This window comes from Cornus florida, unplaced genomic scaffold (genome assembly GCF_030987335.1).
Source record: "Cornus florida cultivar Cherokee Brave unplaced genomic scaffold, ASM3098733v1 CherokeeBrave_3.0.0_Hap2_Chr10, whole genome shotgun sequence".
Classification (NCBI taxonomy): Eukaryota; Viridiplantae; Streptophyta; class Magnoliopsida; order Cornales; family Cornaceae; genus Cornus; species Cornus florida.
The window spans coordinates 78620595-78648144 of NW_026775580.1; the positions used below are offsets into that span (position 1 = coordinate 78620595).

At 33.6% G+C, this 27550-nt stretch overlaps 2 protein-coding genes across 2 annotated transcripts; both read left to right on the plus strand.

Moving 5' to 3' along the window:
- The first annotated feature begins 8451 nt into the window (after nucleotides 1-8451).
- On the plus strand, nucleotides 8452-9405 carry LOC132279283 (uncharacterized). Its single transcript, XM_059781216.1, has one exon. The coding sequence runs from the start codon at nucleotides 8638-8640 to the stop codon at nucleotides 9235-9237; it is 600 nt and encodes a 199-aa protein (XP_059637199.1). The 5' UTR covers nucleotides 8452-8637; the 3' UTR covers nucleotides 9238-9405.
- Nucleotides 9406-20951: 11546 nt separating this feature from the next.
- LOC132279048 (protein MIZU-KUSSEI 1-like) lies at nucleotides 20952-22052 on the plus strand. Its single transcript, XM_059780968.1, has one exon. It carries the CDS (start codon nucleotides 21175-21177, stop codon nucleotides 21847-21849), a length of 675 nt encoding a protein of 224 aa, XP_059636951.1. The 5' UTR covers nucleotides 20952-21174; the 3' UTR covers nucleotides 21850-22052.
- Nucleotides 22053-27550: the final 5498 nt, after the last annotated feature.

The following is a 27550-nucleotide window of genomic DNA, read 5'->3' on the forward strand; positions in this document are numbered from 1 at the left end:
GTGTTCTTTTATTAATATTTGATTCAGTTGTTTTCATGGACTTGTACTTGATTATGAATGGTCTGAAATAAACAAAAATGAACACACAGACTAATGGTTGAGAGTGGTACCCTGCAGATAAGGCTAGCTAGTTGCGATTGTGGTGAAGGTTGGATCCCTTGCTTTAGTACAACATGTCAAAATCTTCTCCTCCAATGCAGACTCCGACGGATCCAGAAAATTAGATAAGTGGGGCAAAAGTGAATTTTTTTTTATAATTTGGAAGGGAGTAATACTAAAATTTCATTAGTATATAATTGTAATATAAAAAATTTCCTAATAATTAGTGTTAAAAAAAAAAAACAAAGAATATGAGGCGCGCAATTTGAATGATGAAATATCTTCGGAATCACAAATGTCTCTCATTATGCTCCATTTGGTTGAAGGAATGGAAACATGGATGGAAGGGAGAGGGGGAGGGATGGATGAGTCATTCTAAGGAAGGGAAAGTGTCTCCTTCATTTTATGTTTGGTTGAATGGAAGGGACAGCAGAAAGGATTGACGGAGTGCTAGTTTTTTTTGTTTGGTTGGAAGGAAGAAAATGATAATTTTTATATATTTTTTTACTAATATACCCTTACTATATAAAGTTATAAAATTAATTAGTTTAAAATTATTTAATAATACTGAGCTCTCTACTAACAAGTTGTCTAAAATAAATGTTTAATACTTACATTCCAAACAAATTTTTTTTTTTAAATGAATGTTTTTATTTTTATTTTTTTTATACATACCAAATAATTAATTAATTAAATTTATTTAATAATCTCATTATAGTTGTTTCACGGAACGGGATTTTAACAAATTCTTAGAAAGGGTAAAAATGAAAATTATAACAAATTTTGGTAGTTATCCTTTTTTCTCTCCACTCTTCCCCTCGAATTTGGGCAAATAGGAAAATGTATAACAAGTAGGAAAATGTATAACAAGGAGAAGGATGAAGCATCCCTCATTGCTTCCTCCCTCTCTTCCCTCCCCTTCAACCAAACATGAAAACATTCATCCATCCCTCCTCCCATCCATCCTTCCCCAATACATCCCTCCAACCAAACATAGCATTAATTTCCACTTTAACTGATTTTTACAGTACCATTCTACCATGAATTAAAATATGAATAATGCTTGCTTTAGGTTGCATAAGAAGGGACCTCCTTCTTATGATGAGGTAGTCCAATAAAATATCAATACGTGTTAAAATTTTAAAAGGAAAAAAAATAATGATTATAGGGAATAGAAACTAATCATTTCCTTTTTTTCTCTCATGCATTGATGTATGTTACTTTTAAAATCAAACAATGTTCCTTTTTAATTTTTGTATATCTCCACCATCATAAATGCATCCATATATATTACTTCAAATCTAAACCTGCAAGTTGTTATTGAGATTCTGAAAAAGAAACAAAGAAAAAATTTATCAATTACAATTATAAATCTAATAGACAGAACATCTAAATAACCACACACATATACAGAGATTACCAGATGAAGTAAAATAGACTATTAATATTCTAGAGAGAGATATTTACCAAGTAAAGATAATAGAGTGACTTGTACGATTTTGAAGATCAAATGCCGGATTAAAAATTAGTAATCTTTGTGAATTTATGATGGGGATGATGTACGAAAATTAAAAAGGAATTGATTTTAGATTCAAAACACAGAAGTAATATATATTGATGCGTGAGAGAGAGAAAGGGAATGATTAGTTTCCATTTCCTATAGTCCACATTTTTTTTTCTTTTTAAACACTTGTTAATATTTTATTAGGTCACCTCATCACAAAAATGAGTTTTTTCTTATCCTGCAAACATTATTCTTAAAATTATACATCAACACATAAACTTTACCCAGCTATATGTATAATACTTTGTGCACGTTCCACAATTGTTTTCCCCTAAATCGAGTACGTGCTATTTATTCTCTTAAAAGTAGCGTCCAACTTTTACTTTGTAAAAGGGCAAGAGATTAACGCATCAAACCAAGTTTTTCCTCTAATATTAAGATGGATCAAATGCCGTTCACTTGAAACAATGAATTAAGATTCAAGACATATGACTTGTTTCTTTATATCATATTGATTGGAATTAAAATAGTTACCAAAATTTAAAATTAAATAAAATTGATATATTTATTTGCTCGATTAAATAATATATAATTTACATGTAATAATTTTATGGGTTAAATGTTAAAAAAATTTCTTTATTATTGATATAGTGTAAAATAATCTTTGTGTAGTAAATAATATCCCTATATTATTAATTTGGTGTAAATAAATTTATAAAAATTTAAAATGACGATTATACCTTATTTCAATGGAATAAAATAATAAATATAAATATAAGTTATGTAATTTTACTCTTTTATTACGCCATGTCTTTTTGCCCAAATAGTCTCCTCCTCTTCTGAGTTCACGCAAAACCTATACTTATATATATATATGTTTACTTCTTCCTTTAATTGTAATTTTTGACAATAATTATGTCTATTTCTCCCTTTCAATTCTTAGATTGATAATCTAAGAAGTATTCAATCTGAGATCTATTTCTTCCTTTGATTTCAATTTTTTTACCATCAAATATGTTTCTTTCTTTATTTTTATTTTTGGTAATACGAGATCCCTATACATATATATCAAAAATAAGATTTTTCTGTTAGTAGCATCGTATCCGCCTCATCCTGCAAATCGTTCGAAGGGAAGCGCCTAAATCAACATTTTATGACAGTCACACCCCAAAGAAAATAGGGAAGTTTGGTCTATTCCTGTAGCCAGTGAGTGATAGGAACGAAGTCCTGTCTTTTTTTCTGCAACGGCCTCAAACTAGGACTCACCTGAGATCGGAGAGAGAAAGCAAATCTGGTATTGACAACTGTGTGACTCCATGAATATGGAAGTAACCGGAAAAGAGAAGATAGAGATACATCGACAAATATGAAAATAGCCGAAAACTTGGGCAACCCCACTGACCTCTTCCTCCTCTCTAAACTCCACTCCGACCACGGCGTCCTCGGCCACCGAAAAATCGGCTCCGTCTCTGTCCCCGTCAAAGAACTCCTCGCCGGCACCCACCACTACTCCCTTTCTCTCGTCTCAAAACTCAACCCCGCGACTGGTCAAACCTCCGCCGGCCTCCTCCATCGAACCATCGACTACCACCTCTGGCCTGCCAGCAAACCGCCCCCCTTGCTCCCACCACCCCTCCATCTCTCTCGTCTCCAAATTCCAAATTCCAAATTCCAAATTCCAAATTCCTGAAGTTCACAATACAAATTCCAAATTCTAAATTCTTAGAGATCCACCGAACCCACATCAGATACCACCGCCGCCTGTAGAAACTGAAATCCCTAAACCTAAATTTCGAAAAAGGGTAAAATAGGAAAAGAGAAGGGCAAAATAGGATTTTTAAATTTATTTTATGTTAATTTTGATCTTGCACTTTTTTGAATTGTATATAGAAAGAAAATCTTTCTATGATGTTGAAAATTCGAAGTATGGGGTATTATTTATTTATTTTTTGCCGAAAATAGTATTGGGTATATTCCATGTAATAGGTATGGTGCATGTGTTTATATGTAAATTGAATGAAAAAAGAAAAGGAAATGGGGACTAAAAAATACATAAACGGAGGTAAGAAGATGGAAGAAGTCTCGTGAATGATTAGTTGAAGTGAGTGTGATGCCATGTCAATTTATACAACCAAAGGATGAGAATGAGATGGCTTTGAAAGATGCTTTTTTTATTTTTTTTTATTTTTGGAAAGGTTAAGCAATGTATAGATAGAAGAAAACTGTACATGGATGCTTTTAGCTGCGTACACGTAACGCTAATTTAATCAAAACCCCCAACCCACCATCGCACAAAAGATATTTTCTTCATGAGGGGAGCAAGATCAACTCTCAGCCGTTCGATCACGTGAGCCCCACTTCAAAACCCACATCATCTTCGAATCATGTGGTAATAATAATCTTAACTTTCAATTTCTTTTTTATTTTTTTAAAAAAGTAAATTTAAATCAAGAAAATACACCCTATTCACTTGTCCAGCATCACAAGGGCCATTGGAACATTGAAGAGGGATCCGTAAAATCACACTAAAAATGCTGGACCTTACAATGTTTGTGAAATCAGCATATTCCTAAATTTAGCAAACAATCATAGTTTTTTAAATAAATTTTTTTTTTTATTTTTTTTTTTATATGATAATAGTGATGTCAAGTCTCTTAAACACTCGTAATTTATTATGGTCATGAACAATTTTCAAATCCATAAGGTTGATCTAAAAAGATTCAAACTCAATTCCAAGTTCAAGATGTGAGCTGTCCCTCTCGAGTTAAATCCTCCAATAATTAAACACCAAATAGAGACTATTTGCCAAGTAACCATACCCAAATTTCCTAGAAAAATAAAAAAGATAAAAAATAAATAAATAAAAGAAGAATAATATGAATTTAAGAAGGCTTGAAATATTTGTAATGCATGTACTAATGTTTGGTTCTTTTTCTCAAAAAATATTTAATAATATTTTTTAAAAAATTTACTAGTAAAAAAATGCTTGCAAATAAGCCTTAATTAAGATCGAATCTCTCCCTACTCTAGTTTCAACTAAATGAAATTTTAAACTATGTTTTTTATTTATTATTATTTTTAAAAAAAAAAATTTTAACGAGAACAATAAACGTGGCATTCAAATATATATATTTGAACCAAACTGATCCATTAATTCATTGATCTCATTAGAATATAGTGAATAAAAGAAAAAGAAAAAGGCAATAGTATACATAAACGAGTCATCATGAATCTCCTAAAAGAGGAATACCCACGTTCAAACCTACAACTTCAACATGGACCAGAGACCTTGCCATAGTTCCATTTCAAGTTGCATTCCAAGGGTTCTAGACAAACTATTACTTTTGGTATTTTTTTTATTTACAATCTAAGCATACCCTTCTTCAGGAATGTTCTAGGCTCTCTGGTTTGGCCCATTATTTAAGAGCTCTCTTATGGTTTGGGCTTTTTCATTCATGGACTATTCTCTTTATGCGGTGGGCAAGCGAAAGATCCGCGTATAAGACTGAAGACCAAGTCTTTTTCAAGGAAATTTCTGAGACCAGCTGTGGTGGGAACATAAAATAGCACAAATGCAACTGTCAAAATCAAATTTAAGAAAAATCAGCCCCACTCTATCAACTTTCTTGTTTACAATTTTCTCTCAATGTTCGATTGAAACTGATGACGGCAAAGTGACAATGTATGGCTTCCGATTTTGACCTCTCAACTAATTTCCAGACTTCGATTTACATTTGCCCATTGTATATTTTTCCAACTCATTGAAAAATCTCCATTTGAGTCAAGTCCAGCTACCAATTACATTATCTGACGTAGCCAAATGCTTCAAGAAAGGATCATTTAGTTATACTTTACTGTGAATCCGAAAGCGATATAAAATAATGTTAGATGCTGGTCTACTTTTATCCTAGTAGATCTGGATAGTAACTTTCAATCTCTAGCTCAAAGTTCCGAGATAGAAGAAATGATAAACAAATAACATAAGATGAGGTTATTAAAAATAAATTTTAAAAAGTTAAACATGCAAAATGACTCGTAATAAAAAGAATGGGAGTGAAAGAATTTATGCGATTGACCAGACTCATATGAAATTAAAACAAATACGATGATGATATCATCTAAGAAAAAATTCGCATAAGCCAGTAAAACAACAAACTTTAGGCTCCATTCGTGAAGTGTTAGAAATTATATTAGTAGATATAAAGAGTCGAAACCTGGTCCATTCTAAAATTTCACCCAAGGCACTAGCTCACTGATCTATCGAAGCATCTGCAGTTCCATTTGGACTGTACCATTAGGTTATTGTCATTTTTGACAAGTAAACAAGATTTTGTGTGATTTGTTATGTATAATAAGGACAAGACTTGCCTATTTACTAGTGATTAGGTCATGTACTCATTGTTGATGTAGTCAAATCATAAATGTACACATAATCTGCAATTATAAAATCAAGAAAGTGATAAATAAAAAAATTAAAGAAGGTGACTAAATTTATTCCAAAAAAAAATTATTATCCTTATTTATCACTTTCCTAATTTTATACCTATAGATTATTTGTGCATTTATAATTAAACCACATTAACAGTGAGTAGAGATGACATACTCACCGATGAGTAGACAAGTTTTGTCCATATAATTATATAAATATTTAAAGAATCGTAAGGTAATAGTACAAATTAAATTCATCATGCTTTACTTATGTCACTGAAAAAAAAAAATCAAATTCAAATAATCATTGTTCAATGGGCAATTTAGTTTGCGAAATAAAACAGTTTTAATTGAGTTAAAGATTAACCGAATTTGACTATCACGTACCATATTTTTTAATATAAAACTTATTTTGCCTTTATAATATGCAACTATGACTATATTAAAGAATTTATGTGATTGACTACACTCATATGAAATTAAAACAAATATGATATCGTCTAAGAAAGAATAGCATAAGCCAGTAAAACAACAAACCTTAGTGAATTATTGACTCGAAATTTTACAATCAAACAATATTTCAATCTATTTTCCTTTTGTTTTTGGGCTCCGTGGTACGGACTGCACCACTATGACATTATGTTACCTTCATTTTCAAAAGGAAACGTACGATCATGTGTGATTTGTTATATATAATTATATAGATGTTTTAAGAGTCGTAGGGTAGTAGTAAAAATTAAATTCATCATGCTTTACGTATGACATTGAAAAAAAAAAGTCAAATTCAAATTATTATCAATGTTCAATGGGCAATTTAGTTTACCAAATAAAACAGTTTTAATTGAGGAAAAAATGAACCGAATTTGACTATCACAGATCATGATTTTTTTTTTTAATATAAGACTTCTTTTGCCTCTATATTATGTAACCATGACTATGTGAACTGTTAGCGATTGTCTATATGTATCATTCTCTTTGATCATTGAATTGTTTAGATCTCACATTAAAAGTCACACCATCCATTATTTGAAAAGCATTTGTCTTAAATCTCATTTGTTATTAAATCTTACATTAATTTTAACGAGTTGGGACGATGTCCTTCGTTTTTTCTTTTTTCAAGAACTGTATTATCAAGTTAATTTTAACTTTTGATAGTGTACACAACTACATCGATTTTTGTTGGTCATTTAGCCTTAACTCTTATTTAAAAATAAATGATTGCTAACGATAAAACTATCCTCTTCACTGACTCGGGATTAGAATTCTTATTTCAGAATGAAGAAGCATGAATGATAAAATTCATTTTAACGAGCATTTTCGATCAGTATCTTCTTCACTCAAAACCAAAATTATGTGACGGTGCATGTGCCCCTGTCATGTCCTGGCCTGGCCTGGCCTGTCCACTATAATATGTATAATATTTTGTAATTTTTATGTATTAATCTCTATTCCTAAAATTTTTAATTTCTAAAAATAATCTCTCAACCTTTCTTTCTTTTATTTTTAAATTTGCTTTGATTTTTTAAAAAACGTAATCAAATTCAAAGTTAGTTGTTTTTTTTTTTTTTCCTTTTACGCTACGCCCTTGAATTGAAATTCTGATTTCGTAATAATAATAGTTATATTAATAATTATATTGAAACAAATATTCTGTAATTATTTGTTTAATTGTTGTAGTGTTAGTTTGGAGTGAATTTTTTTAATCGAACACTCCATTACAATTATGGTAGTAAATTAGTAATAGGGAAAATTACATATAAATGGAGTTAAAGTTCCATATTTACTTAGAGGCTGAGTCAAAGTTCCATATTTCTCTAAAATGGATTGCTGAGGTGGCACATGGTTTTTTACTGTTTAGAAATTGTGATGCCTAAAATACCCTTCCGCGAAGGTACTACTTTTTCTTCGAAGGTACTACTTTTTTGAACTGAAGGTACTACTTTTTAGCGTCCAGGTACCATGTTTTTTAAACACTCGCGAAGGTACTACTTTTTCTCCGAAGGTACTACTTTTTTGAACTGAAGGTACTACTTTTTTGAACTGAAGGTACTACTTTTTTATTAGAGAAGGGCATTTTAGGCACCACAATTTTTTAAACAGTAAAAAATCATGTGCCACCTCAGCAATCCATTTTAGAGAAATATGAAACTTTGACTCAGTCTCTAAGTAAATATGAAACTTTGACTCCATTTATATGTAATTTTCCCTTAGTAATAAATACTCCTCCTTATGAGGTGACGTTGTTTTGGAAGATGGTGTTTTATCATCCTACTTGGGCTACAATTTTTTCTCTCTCTCCTTCCACACACAGAGACACACAGTTATCATCACGTGTCATCGCTTAGGTCTTCTTATCCGCGTGCCCATGTCATCGCTTAGGTGGACTCAGTATTATCAGTCTACGACTCCAACATTTCTCTAAACTTTCCTAAATCAATTCATTCTTTAAAGACGGCCTTCCCCCCTCTCCCTCCCTCCTTTAAAACACGCGTTACCCGCTCCATTTCCACCCAACTTTCTCTCTCTCACTCTCTCTCTCAACCAGCAAAGAACAACAAGAACACGTATACGCATATATATATATATATCATCATTTATATATAATAATGGGTCTTTGTTTTTCATCTACTGGAAGTGATTCAGATCGAGAGCAGTCCACTGCTAAAGTCGTATCACTCACCGGCGTTCTCCGAGAGTACGAAGTGCCGGTGACAGTCTCTCAAGTTCTCCAGACGGAGAATTCGTTGTCTTCCTCCTTCGTATGCAACTCCGACCGTCTGTATTACGAAGACTTCATCCCGGCATTAGCTCCCGCCGACGACCTTCAGGCCGGCCAGATCTACTTCGTCCTCCCAACATCCAAGCTTCAGTACCGCCTCTCCGCCTCCGACATGGCGGCGTTGGCCGTCAAGGCCAGCGTGGCGCTTCAAAAGAGCAAGGGCGGGTCTCACCGGCGGAACAAGAAGGCCCAGATTTCCCCAATTCTTGAAGTGAATCAGAGAGTTTCTTCTTATTCGGAGACCAAGGTTTACAGCGACGGGCTTGTGAAGAAGAAGAGCTTCGAGAAACGGGTGGCTTCTAGGGTTTCGAGGTCGGGATCGGTGAAGAGAATGCAGAGATATTCTAGGGCTAAGTTAATGGCGCGTTCTTTCAGGATGAGATTGAGCACCATTGATGAAGGCTCTGTTTTACAATTTTATAACTAATTAAGTTCATTTTGATCAGATTGTTTTCTGTTTTTGTAACATACTCTTCAATCTGTAAAAAAAAAAAAAAAAATCAGTGTAGATATGGATGGGAGATGTGTGAGTTTTTAGCCGCAGATTGATGTATGGAATATAAATTTTCCATTAATGTCAGATGGGTTTTGATTCCATGATCTGTTTGGACATTGGGTTAACCAATTTTTTTATAATTGTTTCGGCAAACTACTTTTCAAGATTGTTGAAAATTTTGTCAAAATTTTGTCTCTGCTTTCACTTGATGGGCTTTCTTTTCTGTTAATACAATAGAAAAGTAAAGAAAATTCAATTTAGTGTGATGATCGCAATGTGAAGTATTATTTTATTGAAAAAAGAAAGAAAAAAAAAAAGGTTCGTTAGAGGATGTGGTATCCGGCCCGGTTTTGACAAAAGGATGAATAAGATACCTTTTAAATGCAAAAGCTATAGTACAAAATTTCAACTTTTTATTATGGTGGGATTTTAATAATGCGTTGATAAGAGTGAATTTATAAATATATTTTTTAAGATAAAATAGTATTTTATAATTAGTGAATTTATGTGGCTAAAATGATAGTTTAAAAATGTTATAAAAAAATAATACATTTATTTTTAAAATGAAATATGTATTTTGAGATATTTTAAAATAAAAAGATGAACACAAATTTTAGGCCAGATACATATATATATATATATATGTGGGTGACAAAATGATAATATGTACTCTTACTTCACTTTTATTCACTTACATTCTACTTGTTTTTCTGTATTAAAGAAATGACATTATATTCTAAAAACTACATGCACAGAGAGTACACAATTTTTTAAAATCGTACAAATCAACTCTATTTTTCAAGACTATTATTTCATTTTAATAACTAAAAATTCAATTAGAACGTAGAAAGAGTAAATATCATCTTCCATTAAAGCATAAGCACGCAAACTTACGAATGGATTGGAGATAAGTCACATGGCCAAAGTCGGATTAGGACAAGTATGGAAGGAATAGCGAGAAAGAGTTAAAAAATCTGAAAATTTTAGTCAAATATTTGTCTCTAGAACTTTTGTACAATTCTATACTATTCTATATATATATAAAATATGTACATGTACTACATATATAACATGTACATGTTTATATATAACATGTACATGTTTAAAATAAGTTCAATATTTATACATATGTTAAAGGTGATTAGTTTGTGGAATAATAAAAAAATTAATTTTTGTTTTGCTAACAAAAAAAATATACCCACACGTTTACAATCTCTCATGAGTACTTAAATTTTTAACCATCTCTGTTAAAAGACATGAAAGTACCATTACTCTATACAACTTTTTAATAAATGTACCTGAGTTACAAATAAACATTACTTTGTGTATGTCAAAAGATACATAATATTATTAATAATTACTCTTTTTGACCCATATTAGTTGTTATCCACTTCAAAAATTTTCACTCATAACCACCTTTTTATCTTTCTTCTTTGTTTCGGACCGAGAGCAGAAGAGTTAATTAAATAAAAAACCCAAAGGAGGTTCATGGCCAAGGGTAAAGATGTCCAAGTAACGATAATTTTGGGATGTACCAGTTGTGTCCGAAACGGCTCTAATATTAATAAAGCATCAACGACCATTTTCAGATATATTGCTCAAAAGAATTGACACAATACTCCTAATCGATTAGAATTGCAAAAATTCTATCCCTATTATTACAAACATACGAGTCATTTAAAATTATTTTCAATTATATATTTTTTATATACCACCTTGGTTCCATATTAAGTATCTATTTCGAGAACTTTTAACAAACATGATTAACTTAGGAGCTTAACACGGGTTTCAGTTAATGGGTACAGAAAGCAATGTAGTTGAGGAACGCGTGTGTGTGGACTTCTCAGCAGGTCCAATTCACAACCGTGGGTGGGTGTTGTTGGGCTTCGGTTGCTTAAAAGGTCAAAATCGCACACCTTTTTTTATGTTCATTGATTGTTGGCTTCAATTGCAGAAAAGGTCAAGCATAACACCTCCACCTTTACAATTAGTGTTTCCATTGAATGATGATACTTGCATATTCATATATGAAGAGTTTGGGTTGTTAGTATATTAATAAGGCTTGGCAATAAATTTTGCAGTCACAACGTACCACGAGACTTAAACCGGCCAATATCAAGTCTTTCACGAATTATTCCACTCCATCCCTCGTGTTAGATGTTGTTTTTTCACGTTCACGTGAAAGGAAATAAACACTTGTTATCATGATCAGCTGTCATTTTAAGCCTCCGGATGACAGCATTGGACCAAGAAAAATATGCATGAGAGGACGGCCTTTTACAAACAAAAAAAAAAATTGTTGTGGAGGGCAATAGTGGAATTTTTTTATAATTTTAATAGGATTAAATTTAAACAAATAAAAACCGATGCGTAGTTAATATTAACCTAAACTCATAATTGTGGGCTTGTAGCATCATAATACACATAAATTTGAGCTTCTATGCATCTCCCTTTTACTAGAAGAATGCTAATGCTCCAGCGAACTTGAGTATTCATTGGATCTCTTTGTAATATTAAAGTTCTATTTGTTTCGATATAAAATATATTTTTTTAAAAGTATTTTTTATTTTTTAGATAAAATATTGTTTTAGTGTTAGACAAAGATTTACTATTAAGTCCATGCCGAAAATCGATAGATAAGTTATTATTGTTAAATTTTAATTAATATTTTAACGTAATTAAACACTAAAAAATAAAAATAAAAAATTTCTGAAAAATATTACTACGTCACAAGGCGGAACCTTCTAAAAATACATTTTAGTGCAACTTGTTGCGTGCATTTATGAGTGGCATGTGCCACTACTTTGCTGAAGACTTGTAGGATCAAATTTGAAATAGTGATTCTATTTCAAAGATGATGCTGTGTGTGTTCACTTTTGGGTTGACCTTATCTCATTAAATAAAATATTAAAAAAAAAAAAAAAATTCACTTGATTGACACGTCAATTAAAGGTATTGGTGCACCATAACCTATTTATTATTTTCTGTCAAATTTTGGCAAACTAATTAGTTTGAAAGTATTTGGTTCTTTTTATATGTGCATTGTGGACTTCAACCCACAAAAGTGTCCTTTCATTGCTGGAAAGAAGTAACACAGACATTCATAGCTCCCTAAATTGGACACAACCAATTAACATTGAGAAATTTCATCTGATACGATAATAGTGATCTACAGTAATTTAATCACTCACGTGAAATCAGATTATTGGACTTCTTACAGTAATTAATTAATCTAAACAGTTTTATTGTGAATCTGTGATAGTCCACATATGTCTGTTCTTTTTAATTGTTTGACACTGATAAAAAGTCTTTACGTCTGTGCATTTCTGTAATCTTGTATTAGGTTACGCGTTTTCCTTAACTACTCTTATATATGTGTATATATATATATAGTCCAACCTTGACCACAAATTTTACTATTTGCTTCAATTTAAATGTGCAATCCACCTTTTAAATAATGTAGTGTGAAAATTTATAATTCTCAAAATTACTTGACACGTACCACAATTCTTTCGTTTAACGTGTGATATTCGATCCTAATTCAATAAATTATGTAAAATTAATTAATAAGTTTATTGTGAATAAACTTGTTGTGAGTTTTGGTAGACTATGATGAAAAATATTTTACATCGAAATAATCGAGCCTAATGTTGTTTTTTCACTGAATCACAAGTTAGAACCTTCTAAAAGTAAATGTGATGAATTTTAGTGCAACTTGTTGCTTGTATATATGATTGGCATGTGCCACTAATTTGTTGAAGACTTGTAGGATCAAATTTGAAAGAGTGATTCTATTTCAACGGACTGAACTTAATTTAATCAGTCACGTGAAATCAGATGATGGTATGTGTGCTCAATTTGGGTATGTATGCTCAATTTGGGTCATCTTATCTCATTAAATAGAGGGTAAGTGCAAGACACATTTCTGAAATATAAGTTCCATAAAATTTTTATTTCTTATTTAAAAAGATGTGTAAAAAATATTTCTATTATTTTTAATTTGTACGAAAATACCCCCCTCAATTAATATAATAACCATCTCACTCTTTTACGCTTTTAAAAATACCTATACCAAACCTTACTCTCCACTCCAAAACTACAACCACCGCTCAAAGTAATCTCCACTATTATTAGGGACTAATGATTCTAATATTGTCCTTATGTACGTTTAGATTACAAAATTAACCTAGTAGTGGAATAAACAGTTTAAATTAGGGAAATGGGATCTTAAAGGCTGAGATTGCAATGAGATTTGGATAAAAAGGTAGGTACAATGGATCGAATGGTAAGAGACTCGTTTAGATATAAAACTGACGGCTTGGATTTTATGGAAATGCAGAAGTTATCATGTTAGATCGGGTTTGGGTGTAGAAGCAACTGACCTTGCTGCCATTTATGAGTTGTTGGAGCTCTGCAACTGCTCTGTTTCGCATTCCTGTTTAAAGATAGTTCGTGAGATTGAAGCATTCTATTCGCGCTGTTGAGGACATTGAGGAATCAATCCTCTGATTGAGGAGGCCGACTCGGGTTTCAACAGGAACAGAAAGAGACGGAGGCGAAACAACTTTTGGGCGGCAGCGATCGGGATTGGCCGCTGAGAAAGGGTTTTGGAGAGGCTGAAGGTTGGAAATTTACTATTGGGTCTCTGATGGAGGAACGGTTGGTGGCGATGCGCCGGAGATGATGGAGCAATGAAATTGCGACTGATCAGCGAGAATGATCGTCGGGCGCATGGCAAAGTGTTGGAGTGTGTTGACAAGCGATCTGGATGAAGAGGACGAGAGCAACGGAGTGCTCTGTACAGTGCGTGCTTGCCTTTATTTGCCGTCACTTGGGAACAAAGCTCTGAACCGAAAGTGCTTTGTACGTGGATGACCATGAAGCTTTGCCGATGGGTCTTGATGCGCCGGTGATGAACTGGGTCTCGAAGCTCTAAACTTGAGTGACAATAGAGCTCTGAACCGTGGTGTATACGGCGATCTTGTTGATGTCGAGGTCGTGGAGGGAGAGGTGGAGGTTGTGGACAGCCGGGAATAGGCTGCCGGAGAGGTTTGTGTTCACAAGGTGGATGTCTTTTGGAGCTTGTGGTGGGGAAGAACAAGATAAAAATATGGTTTTTTAAGCTACCCTTTTTAGTAATTTCGTAAAATATTAAATTTTCATATATATTATTAAATGTTTTTCTAAAGGTATTTTAGTCTAATTATTATTAACATGACTTCTTTACCCAAATGTCATAGGTTGGGGTGTTTTTTGCACAGGAATGATGCAATATACCCTGTAAACAGATTTTAAGAATTTTTTTACACTTGATTGTTAAATAAAATATTTAAAAAAGAAAAAGAAAAATAGAAATTCACTTGATTGACACGCCAAATTAAGTTATTGAGCACCATAACCTAATTATTATTTAGGTTGAAAGTATTTGCTACTTTTTACATGTGCATCGTGGACTTCATCGCACAAAAGTGTCCTTTCATTTCTGGAAAGAAGTAACACAGCCAATCATAGCTCCCTAAATTGGAGACAACCAATTAACATTGAGAAATTTCATCTGATACGATAATAGTGATGGGAAATATTGGACTTCTTACAGTAATTAATTAATCCAAACAGTTTTATTGTGATAGTCCACAAATGTATATTCTCTTTAATTGTTTGACACTGATAAAAAAAAAAAGTCATTGAGCGAGTGCCAATGAAGTACGGACACTCCTCTCAAATATCTCGTACCCGTGTCGAATACTTTTTAGACACCGATACTCGTGTCTGAGGCTCAGACACGTGTCCGACACTTCTGTAAAGTGTCCAAATATTATTTTTTATTGGACACACGGTTCGACACTTCTGCGAGACAAAATTTATTTTCTCTCACTCTTTCAGTCTCTCCTTTTCTTCAATTATCTCTCTTCATGAACAAGATATATATATATATATATATATATATATATATATATATATATATTTAAGTTACATGAACAAAACTTTGTGAAAGACTAAAAGTATATATGTTTATTCATATACATATTTAGTTCATTATAGCTATGTCTCTTTTGCTCATCTTCGTTTGGAATTTGGATTAACTTTATTTTTCATTTATTTTCTATTTTGTCTTGTCTATATTTTTCTTATAACAGAGATGAAATTATTGAAATTGATTTTGTTCTTTGTTGTTATTTTATTTTTCTGTACAAGATTCTAATAATTATATTTTGAATATATATATATATATATATATATTTAAAATTTTATAGGCGTATCCTCGCCGTGTCCGTATCTTATTTTTTTGAAATTTGTCATGTCGCCGTATCCGTGCCGTGTCGTACCCGTGTCCCGTATCCGTGTCCGTGCTTCATAGGTTAGTGCATTTCTGTAACACGTTTTCCTTAATTAGTCTTCTCTACACACTGACACACGCATATATATATATATAATAAACACACACATATATATATCTTCTATAAAAAAAAATTATAATTCTGTCAAACCTTGACTGCAAATTTTACAATTTGCTTCAATTTAAATGTACAATCCACCTTTTAAATAATGTTGTAGTGTGAAAAATTATAATTCTGAATGTTGAATTGACATGTGTTATGAATCATGATTCTTTCATTTAACATGTGATAAATCATTCGATCGCAATTCAATTAATTATGTAAAATTAATTAATAAATTTGTTGTGAATAAGCGTGTTGTGGCTTGTGGTTGGCTATGTAGCCGTCCATGGCATTTTAGAGTCTTTCTAAATGAAAATGCAACGTGAAATTAATATTTAAAATTATAAATTTTGTTATTTCTATGGAATTTTAATAAAGAAAACTTGGGAAGAAATTGGTTCAAATAAAAAAAATCAATATGTTCAAGGATAATAAGCTTGTCGATCTATGGACCGTTTTAGGGCCTGGGTAAGGACACTTGATTTGAACCGGGCCTTAGATAACAAATCGAAGAAGGTCCGTCAACATAACACAGGCCTGGTGAGTGGTGAGCTAAGTTATATTCTATTGGGTCACCTCTGATGGGCCCAATATTACATGGCCTATAAGTTGAGATGTTTGACACAGAAAAAAGTCCAAAGATTAGGAAATGATTTTTTTAGATTTTAGTCTAGTGATGTGTTCTCTTACTCCTAAAATTACTTCTAAATTCTTTTGATTACAACTAAAATTTTCAAAAAATGTTATTTTAAATTTAGGTTAGTTTGTTTCGATATAAAATATTTTTTAATTTTTTTTAGGTAAAATATTTTTTTATTTTTATTTTTATTTTCAGTGTTTAGAAAAGTTTTATTGAATGGAGAGTGTAAAATAACTTGTAAAAAATTGGCGAATAAGTTATTTTATTATGTTTTAATATATTTTTTTTTGTAAAATAACACTAAAAAATAAAAACAAAAAATACTTTATATCTAAACAAACAAAGCCTTAATTATTATTATTTTTTAAAAGCTTTTCTATAGGCTATTGATAACTTGTGGCGACAATGAACCTAACTTTTTCAGGATTGAATAGATAAAAATATTTCTAAAGGATTGAAAAAGTTTGAATCCATATATATATATATACACGCACACACACACACACACTTAAACATCATCAATAGGTATAGGAAATGACTTGAAATATAAATTGATTGTTAATTACCCACAGATATGCACAAATGTGAGAGAAATTATTACCACTTTTTACAGCAGCAAATCAGCAATGTACTCTGTCTCATCAGAGTCAAACCCACAGACGAAATTAATATCCATAATTTTATCAAAATTCAGGCAGTAGTCAAAAGTGTCCAACCCATTATGATCACCTAAATTGTCAAACTACTTTAATTATGAACCTAATCTATATTATTGCATTTGTTTATAGAAAAGTAATTAACAGATTTCTTTCACAAAAATTAATCTCGGAATTAGTAATGGGGCGGTGCCCCTTTCATTGAAATTTAACCCTCACTCCTCATAATTAATTGAAGCATTAAAATAATAAATTCAGACCTCCACTAATCATTCATGGAATAAGCACCTTAAAAAGCCTAGATTCCCTCTAATTATAAATTAAACACAAACAATATAGAATGCAAATGCCATCCTTTTTATTTTTTATTTTTATTATTTTATTACTTTTTCACTAGGCAAGGATCATGAATTAATACGAGGATATATACAGAAATAAAAGAATTGTGGTACAAATCATCTTTCTATTATGAATTAATGTGTTTGGTTTGCAACTCAAAAAAAAATTTCTTAAAAATTATTTTTATAAAATAATAAAAAGACAATCACCTGAAAAGAAAAAGACCATTCATAAAATAGTTCTCTCAGAAATTGTCAACTAAGTTAATTTTTCTATAATTTTTTAATTTCCAATTCTCAAAATATAAAAAAGTATTGTAAAACAATTGAACCAAGATTCTCTTGGATATGTCATGGGACCACCGCAAATTTGAGAGAGTTGTAGCTTTCAAGTAACCTATTTTAGGCATTTTTTAAATAAAATAATAGTTAATTAATGATTCCTCTTGCATCAAAAGAAGCATTCTCATGATTTCTCTCTCATTTTGGCAACACGGTCAGTCTGATGTTTTTCTTTTTTCTTTTAATGATGTATAAAAACATAAAATACCCTAAACATGCAACTTATATAAGATCCCATCAAAGTGTACATATATTGTGATGGGCTCCTATCATCGTGATCCACAGGCACAATTTGAATTGGGTTGTTATTGACACGATTGTGACCCCTTAGATCAAATCAAAGGGCAAAATTGCTTTATATAAAGAAAAGATCTAAAACATTTTGTTTTCTTCCTGGAATGAGTCGACACAAAAGAAGAAGATACAGAAAGAGAGCACTTTTGCTGGTCCAATTGAACCTCCATGGAAAGGAAAAAGATGTCAAAAATGGTGGTGGTGGTAGGTGGTGGGGAAGGGCAAGGCATGAATTATTGAATCATGGAAAAGCAAAAAAAAATGCAGTAAAGAAAGAAAGCGTGCAAAAACCTAGTTCTCATAATCACTATGTGGTGTGGGGGCCCCAAATGACTAATTTGACATGATGCACGGGAAGGTTGGATGTTCCCTTTGGCTGTGTGTTTGGTTCCTCCTATTATTCTTTTGGTCATGCATGGTTGGCTAACAGCCCTAACTAGGACATAAATATATCCCAATCATCTAGTTTTTCTCTGAATTTATCATTGACATTGTTGATAATGATCAAAAGCACACTGTTCTTAAAAGTACCAACACTACTTCTTTTGCACAAATATGCAACATGGATAAGGAATTAAAGCTCCTCTCTCCCTCTATGTGGACCAAATTTGTGTACAATGAACATGAAATGAAAATCAACAGGTTGATTGCAGACATTGCAACAAGTTGCTCAGGGTTTGTTTCATACAATTTGAATAATATGAATGATCTATATGCACTGGAAATTACAGTAAGATTGATCCATTGTAATCTAGAGGTCAACAGTATCCGGAAGTAAGACTCTACATTGTTAGATTACAAGTTTATCCACTTACCTACCATCTAGGTTATTGCATATTACAAATTACCATATATGAGTACACCTACCGTATTAGTATATATAGATTACTTATTCATCACTCACCTACCTCAAACATTTTCCTATATATAAGACCTTTATGTAACATGTCATACATATCAATACAATACAGAGTTTTATACTCTCTTTTATTTCTAACATAATGTCTTATTTCTAACATAATATCAGAGTCTTTCAATCTCTGGTAAACAAACAATATACTAGTTTAACTCTGGTAAACAATTTAACAGTTTATCGTGGTCACCACCGGGGATGGCACTATTAGCTCAATCCTCGGCGACGACGATAAACCTTCAAACTTATGCTTCCGCATCCCAAGTCTCAAGTCCTCCATAATCAGTAAAAGCCTTATTCGGCTACCTAATCAGCTTCCAAGACACATCAACAGCGATGCCAGTAGTAGTGTCATGTCACCTTCCATGACAGTTGCCATGTCAAACACAGCCAGCAGTGATGCCGACAGTAGTGCCATGTTACTTTCGACGTCAGTTGCCATGTTAGACACAATCAGCAGCGGTGCTAATAGTGCTACGTCACCCCCCACGTCAGCAGTTAATCGTGCCTCCATCATCATCATGGGTGAAAACTCATCTCTACCAAAATTCCATCAACTTTCATGATCATAACTTCAATCTTAAGTTGGATTCATACTCACCTTGAGATTGAAGGGGACTGTTAGATTACAAGTTTATCAATTTGCCTACCATCTAGGTTTATTGCATATATATTACAAATTACCATATATAAATACACCTACTATATTAATATATATAGGTTACTTGTTAATCACTTACCTACCTCCTAACATTTTCCTATATACAAGACATTTATATAACATCTCATATACATCAATACAATACAGAGTTCTATACTCTCTCTTATTTCTAACATGTACGATCACATAATGGCAAAAGCCTCAACATAGTTAAGAAAATCCAATATTTCTAACATACATGACCACATAATGGCGAGAGCCTCAACATAGTAAAGAAAATCCAACCTAAACTTTGAAAAATTGTAACAAAGTAGAGATAATTAATCTCCGGAAAAAAATGCTTTTCCTAAACTAATTCCATTGCAAATTTTTGGGAACTTGGGTTTTTTTTTTTAAACCTCCGTGACTACAAGATTGTTAGTTGATGCCAATCAATCCAGATGGTAATGGGCCTTTTTTTTTTCATTTCTTTTCTCTGAAACTTTTGCTACTTTAGAAGACAAAAGTGACTGTGAAGCAGTGAGTTGTGTGTATCATCTGATCAGCTAGCGGAAAAAGTTTGGAAACATGGAAGAGGCAGGAATGATTGGGGGTCGAATCATTGTCTCGTGCATGTTCATGCTCATGCTCATCTCCACTGCATGCTAATTGCTCATTATTCCACTGTTTATTCAACTACTTTTATCCACTCACCTCATCAAACCACTCATTGTATCTAATTATTACTCTACTAACCATGAACAATGGATGTTGGCTTATTATGGAGTTAGAGGTTGGCCTGTCAAAACCCTAATTGATTATTATAGATATTAATTCAATTTTAAACCGTAAAAACTAGGACGAGCTCCATTATGAAGCCAATTCGTTTAGAAGATTGGATCGTTTTTTTCCAATTCGAAATTAGGTTATTTCAATAAAATTCAAGTAAGAAAGAAAAAGAGTTTGGAGTTTCGCACTAATTGGTTAAAAGGATTCCAGTGAAAAAATTTGACAAATCAGTACCATTTCGGTATACAAGATGACACACTGAATACTCAATTTCACTAATTTAGATTTTTCTTTTTTCATTACACCTGCTTTATTTTTATTTAAAACAAATATACACTAGTAATAATGGAGAGGTCCTTTTCAATCGTTCTTTCTTCACATTCAAGGGTTGTGATTACAAACTTTTCATTTTTATTTTTATTTTAAATTTTTTTTTAAGGTAACCAATAGCATAACCATCACCCTCATGCAGTCACATATGCGCGCCACCCAAATCCTTCCAAAACCAGCCATCCCCACACCCTCGTGCGCAAGAATTATTGCTCCCCATTCCCAGCCCCACTCAAATTCTCTCTCTCTCTAACCCCAATTAAACAAAACAAAACACTTCTCTCATCCATAATGATCCATTACTTAATATTCATCTTAAATTCCTTAATTAAATCCCCATTATTTTACCTATTTATAGGTGTAACACCCTACAACCCTCTCCTACTCTTTCCCTCCCATTCCTGGCTACTCTCATCACTACGTGTTTTTGTGTGTGTGTTTGTGTGTATTAAGACTTAAAAAGAGTAATAATACCTACTGCCCAACATGAGGATGGTCGACTTGGGCAATCATCGAGGCCTCCACATAATGGACACGCCCACCTCAGTAGACTGCGCCCGAGAAGTCAGATTCCGGCGATCATTCCGTTCACTTGTCGAGTGCATGGTCCCCTGCTGCGGCTTCCAACCCTCCTCCCATTCCCTCTCCAGCGACACAGACTCCACGCACGCCTCCACCGTCACCGGCACCTTCTTCGGCTACAGAAAAGGCAGGGTCAGCTTCTGTCTCCAGGACGACACCAAAGGGTCGCCCATCTTGCTGCTTGAGTTCGCGGTCCCCACCGCGTACTTGGCGCGAGAGATGCAGCATGGGCTGCTCCGGATAGCTCTGGTGGTGGAGTGTAGCGGCCGCCGGTCGAGAGACGGGTGCTCGCTCTTCGACGTGCCGGTGTGGTCCATGTACTGTAATGGCAGGAAGGTGGGGTTCGCCATCAGGCGTCAGATGACGGTGAGCGACCTTGCGGTGCTGAAGCACATGCAGTCGGTGTCGGTGGGGGCCGGTGTCCTTCCGATGGCGCCCAAGTCCGACGACGGTGACCTCATGTATTTGAGGGCGAGCTTTGAACGAGTTATTGGATCGGTTGACTCGGAGTCGTTCCATATGATGAACCCGGTGGGAAGTACTGGACAAGAGCTTAGTGTATTTCTTTTCAGATCATGACACATTTAAGTAGAAAATGATGTGCAAACAGAAAGTTTGACATTCTTAATTATCATGTTTAGGGGAATTCTGTTTGTATAGTGCTAGTAAAACCCTTATATATAGATATATATATATATATATATATATATCTTGTGTATGATATTTGTAGCCGACCTGTAGAATATATTCTAATTTAAAATTTCTTCAGATACTTTGCTATCTATGTATTTTAGTGTATAATAGCTTAATATTTCATAATATGGAAATAATTCATGAATACACCGCAAATATTATCTCAACAACAAACATGAATGATGATTCGATTTCCAGTCTTTTTGTTGGAGATTGAGTGAGAGGCTACTGGTGTTAATTGGTGTGTAATTTGGGCAACATTTCAACTTCTACATGCAGCCCCTATTCTTAGATATTACTGTGATTGGTGATTAATTGTGTATCTAATGAAAATCAATATATATTTCCCACCACTTCCATATAATTTTTGACAAATTCACAAATTGATGTGAGTCGGTCTTTTGTTTCTCTCTCATGCTCTGATTCATCATATCATTTGAAATTTCATAGAACAGCCTCCTGGAGAGTTGCTAAAACTATGCCAAACATGCCAATAGCAAGTTGAATCAGACAATTTCTATGGGTTTTATTTCAAATTAATTACCCTTGTAGGAATTTTCTTTAGACCAAGTAGACTCATATCTTAAGTTCTTAACACATAGGCACAAAATGGGTGGCGGATTTTATTATCCCCGGCCCGGTGGGCTTGGACAATCAACCTTTCGGAAAGAAACAATTATACCATTTGCATTAATGCTCATTGTTTGACCTAATATCTTTACCACTTATTATAGGTATTTTTTTTGGAAATTCAAAACATATTTTTTGAACATATAAATATAATATAGCAGCTCCTTTTCCTTTGTTGTTGCACTAATTTTATGGAAATTCCTTGTAATTCCAACTTCTTTTCGTACATTTGATCAGTTCTGAATGGCAACTATTTCTTTGCTGTCCGTGTGACTTAGTATACCAAAGCATAATTGCAGAAAAAGAAATAAAAAAGGATATGAGACTCCAAACAAACTCTAATTAAGTAGTTCTTTTTTTTTTTTAATAAACGAAAAAAAAAAAAAAAAAATTGGGTGATTGGAGTGATGTGCGACCTCAAAATGGGCATATTCAGCTGATTGTGTCGGATATGGGTATATGATGGGTGAAGCATGTGCATCTACAACGATGTATCAATTCTACAGCTGACTGCTCTTTTGATGCTTAGTGAACCCATGCACATTGATATTTGTTTGATACGCACACTAACACTCACTCACACACCTTTCACTATTTTGGTATATGCTGGTCTTGTTAATTATGGTATGATGAGCTGTCTCTTAACCCCCCAAATTGTCGCTCACACCCATCTCCTTGGTTTCTTCTCTCCCACAGCATAATATCTATCTATATCTATATAAATATGTATGGACATGGTAGTTCCATTGACTGCTGACTCACCATATATCATGTATGTCATGTCTGGTTAGTCCCCATGGTTGTCTGTTATATATATATATATATATATATATATATATATATATGTATGTATGTATGTATCATGTATGTATAATGGTAGAATAAAAAGGGTGGGTCTCCTTTTGAATAATATATATATATATATGCAGATATGGACATGCGCACGAGTAGTAGGGTATGTGTTTACCAAACGACAGCGGGATTCATTCATTCTAACCAACTTCCCCTATATTCTTCCTCCACTTCCTTTTCCCTTTGTCCTCCTTTAATTCTTGCTCCACCGCATCCAGACTAACTAATATGACAAATAAATGAAAGCTAGCTTTTGGTTTTTTTTCATTGTTTAATTATGATTGTAGTGACTACTTGTGAGTATATTTTTTTTGAAAAATCAAGGAAGGAAGGGGGACTATATATATATATATATATATATTAGTGTTTAATTAGCATAGTTGAGATGATTATTATTCTGATAGTATCAGGTCCTTACTTTTTAAAGGGAGTCTTGAAATTTAAAGAAAGAATATGAGAATCAAAACTCAATTCAATATTATTCACGATCGTATTACATTCAATTTATAAAGTAATATCTAGCTAAAATAGGTAACTAAATATACAATAATCGGAAAACTAATTACCTACCAATTAGCCCTAAATCAAGGAGAAAATAATGTAATCCTACAGCTGTACAATCGGTATAATTTCAGATTACAAAAAATAAAATCTCAACACTTCTCCTCAATTTGGTGCATAGATGTCACACATGCCCAACTTGTCTAAAAATTTTGAAAACATTTGATTTAAGACTGCTTTGGTGAGAATATCGTCTAGTTGATCCTCCGATCGAATCTTAGGCAACTCCACAATTTTTCCATCCAACTTTTCATTAATGAAGAATCTGTCTATTTCAACATGCTTTGTATGATCATGTTGAACTGGATTATGAGTAATATCACATACTACTTTATTATCACAATATAGTCTAATCGGTTGCCCAGGTAGATAACCCAAATCCCGCAAGAGAAGTCTTAACCACAAAGTTTCACAAAGTTCAAGCGCCATACCTCTGAATTCAACTTCGGCACTCGAGCGAGCAACAACATTTTGTTTCTTGCTTCTCCATGTAACAAGATTACCTCCTACAAAAGTGAAGTAACCAAACGTAGATCGCCTATCATCTATAGCTCCAACCTAGTCAGCATCAGTATATGCATCTATGTTTTGATAACCAACATTTTTAGTGAACAAAATTTCTTTTCCAGGAGCAGATTTCAGATACCTCAAAATGCGCATAACTACATTCATATGTTGCTCTCCCGGATCATGCATAAACTGGCTAACAATGCTCAATACATAAGCCAGATTCGGTCTCATGTGTGCTAAATACATCAATCTCCCTATAAGTCTTTGTATCTTCCTTTATTAACAGGTACTTGGTTGGACTCAACACATAACTTCAGTCCTTCTTCCACTGGTGTCTCAACTGGTTGACATGTTGTCATGCCAGTCTCTTGTAATAGATCTAAAGTATATTTTCTTTGAGATAGAAAGATTCCTTTATTAGATCAAAATACTTCGATTCCAAGAAAATATCTCAAAGTACCTAGATCTTTCATTTCGAATTATCTGGACAAGTACTTCTTGAGAGCCTTCATTTCTTCAGGATCATTCCCTGTAACTACCATGTCATTTACATATACAATGAGTGCAGTGATCTTACCCTGTTATTTTTTCAGGAAGATTGTGTGGTCTGAATTGCTCTGACGGTAGCCAAATGCTATCATTGACTTTGTGAATCTTCCAAACCATGCTCTCGGAGATTGTTTCAACCCATATAATGATTTATTTAACCTGCAGACTTTCTGACTATACTTTTCGGGTATCATGCATCCTGGTGGCAGATCCATGTAGACTTCTTCAGATAATTCACCATGCAGAAAAGCATTCTTCACATCGAATTGTTACAATGGTCAATCCAAGTTCGCAGCTAAAGATAACAAGACACGAACTGTGTTGATTTTGGCTATAGGTGCAAATGTCTCTGTGTAATCGATTCCATAGGTTTGGGTGTAACCTTTTGCCACCAATCTTGCTTTAAAGCATTCAACTGTGCCATTAGCTTTATACTTCACAGTGTAAATCCATCGACATCCTACTGGTTTCTTTCCTGGTGGAGGATCAATGAGTTCCCAAGTTTTATTTTTCTGTAAGGATATCATCTCCTCATTCATAGCTGCTTTATACCTAGGGCCAGTTAAGGCTTCCTACACACTGTTAGGAATAGATATAGTAGATAATTGATTTACAAATGACAAATTTGATTATGACAAACGATGGTTCGACACATAATGACCCATGGGATACTTAATTTTACTAAAAAGTTCGGGTTCATATGTGGGTTTAGGAATACCTTTAGTGTGACGTTGTAGTAATTATTTTCGGAGTGGCTCAGGCACTAAATCAGGAACATCCTCAGCAGGCGATTGGTTTAATATATCAGTTGCGAGGGACTCAAACTCGGACGACGGTGGGGTTGGTGCCATGCTTTCTATTTCTAGGCATTCATCACCACTTTGATCCAAACTTATACCACTCGAATCCAATTCGCCCGATTCCTGATTAGCTGGTCCAACTTGTGAGTCATCACCACTAGAATCGCCGTCCTTAAAAGTGTGATAATCATAATCTAGAGTCTGAATTTCTTTCTGGTACTTCCCCTGAAGTTCAGACACAGAGGAAAAATACATCGAGTCTTCAAAAGAGACAACATCCATGGTGATAAACATTCGTCGAGTTGGAGGGTGATAATAGCGATATCCCTTTTGATGAGTAGCATTTTCGAAAAAAACACAGCGCAACGCTCGAGGAGTTAGCTTGTTGCGTTGATGTTTATGGAGGTATACAAATGTTACATAACCAAAGACAAGAGAAGGTAAATTTGGAACGGTTGGGGCAACAACTGCGTCAGTGAGAGCTTGCAATGGTGTCTGGAAGTCAATAAAGCTAAAAGGTACTCGATTGATTAGATATACTGCAGAGGTAAGTGCTTCTCCCCAATACGATAATGGCATATGAGTTTCTATCAATGAAACATGAACAACCTCTAACAAGTGGCAATTTTTTTGCTCTGCAACCCCATTCTGCTGGGGTGTATTGGAATAAGTAGTTTGATGAATAGTTCCATGTGCTTCCAAATATTGTTGAAGGTCAAAACTTTGATATTCTCCACCATTGTCACTACGGAAAACTTGAACGTACATATGCATTGTAGTAAGTTTAAACCATTTTATGAAATTTTTGAAACAAACTTTTGGATTTCATCAAACACAACCAGGTCCTCCTGGTACAGTCATCAATAAAAGTAACAAACCAACGTGATCCACCTAAAGTAGTGACTTTGGACAGACCCAAAACATCATAATGTATAACCATAAAAGGAAGTGGACTTTTATTCAAACATAATGGAAACGAAGCACGATGGCTCTTTGCGAGTTCACAAATATCACAGCGGAAACTAGAACCATCAAAATTTTAAAATAAACTAGGAAATAATCTTTTCAGATAACCAAAGGAGGCATGCCCCAGACGTCGATGCCACAGCCATATTTCAGATTTCTTTTTCTCCCCCTCAGAACCATCCACTGTCAACGTCTATCGTAACTTGTCGGAGCTCTTTGACACCAAGTCCAAGTAATACAGCTTCCCTCGCCTAATACCACAACCAATCGTCTGCTTTGTTTGGATGTCCTTAAACACACAAAAATTAGGCCAAAAAATTACAACACAAGATAAAGCTGTGGTTATTTGGGAAACTGACAAAAGATTATAAGCTAAAGATGGAACAACTAAAACAAAATCTAAATGCAGATTATCAGTGAGTGTCAAGAGCCTTCCTCAATAACTGGGGTCGAAGTACCATTGGCAGTTAAAACAAATTTTTGTGAAGAGGAATTAAGAGGGGAGATCTGTCTAGAATCAAATGTCATATGATCTGTAACACCAGAATCAATTATCCATGCACTATTAACAACAGGTGTAAAAATATTTAAAATCTTACCATCATTATTTCTAGTTACTACCAACCCCAAGGCATTTTCAGCACCATCATCATCTGTCTCAACAATTGCTGCAGTGGAGGTCTTCTTCGAATTCTTCTTCCAACGACGATGATCCTACC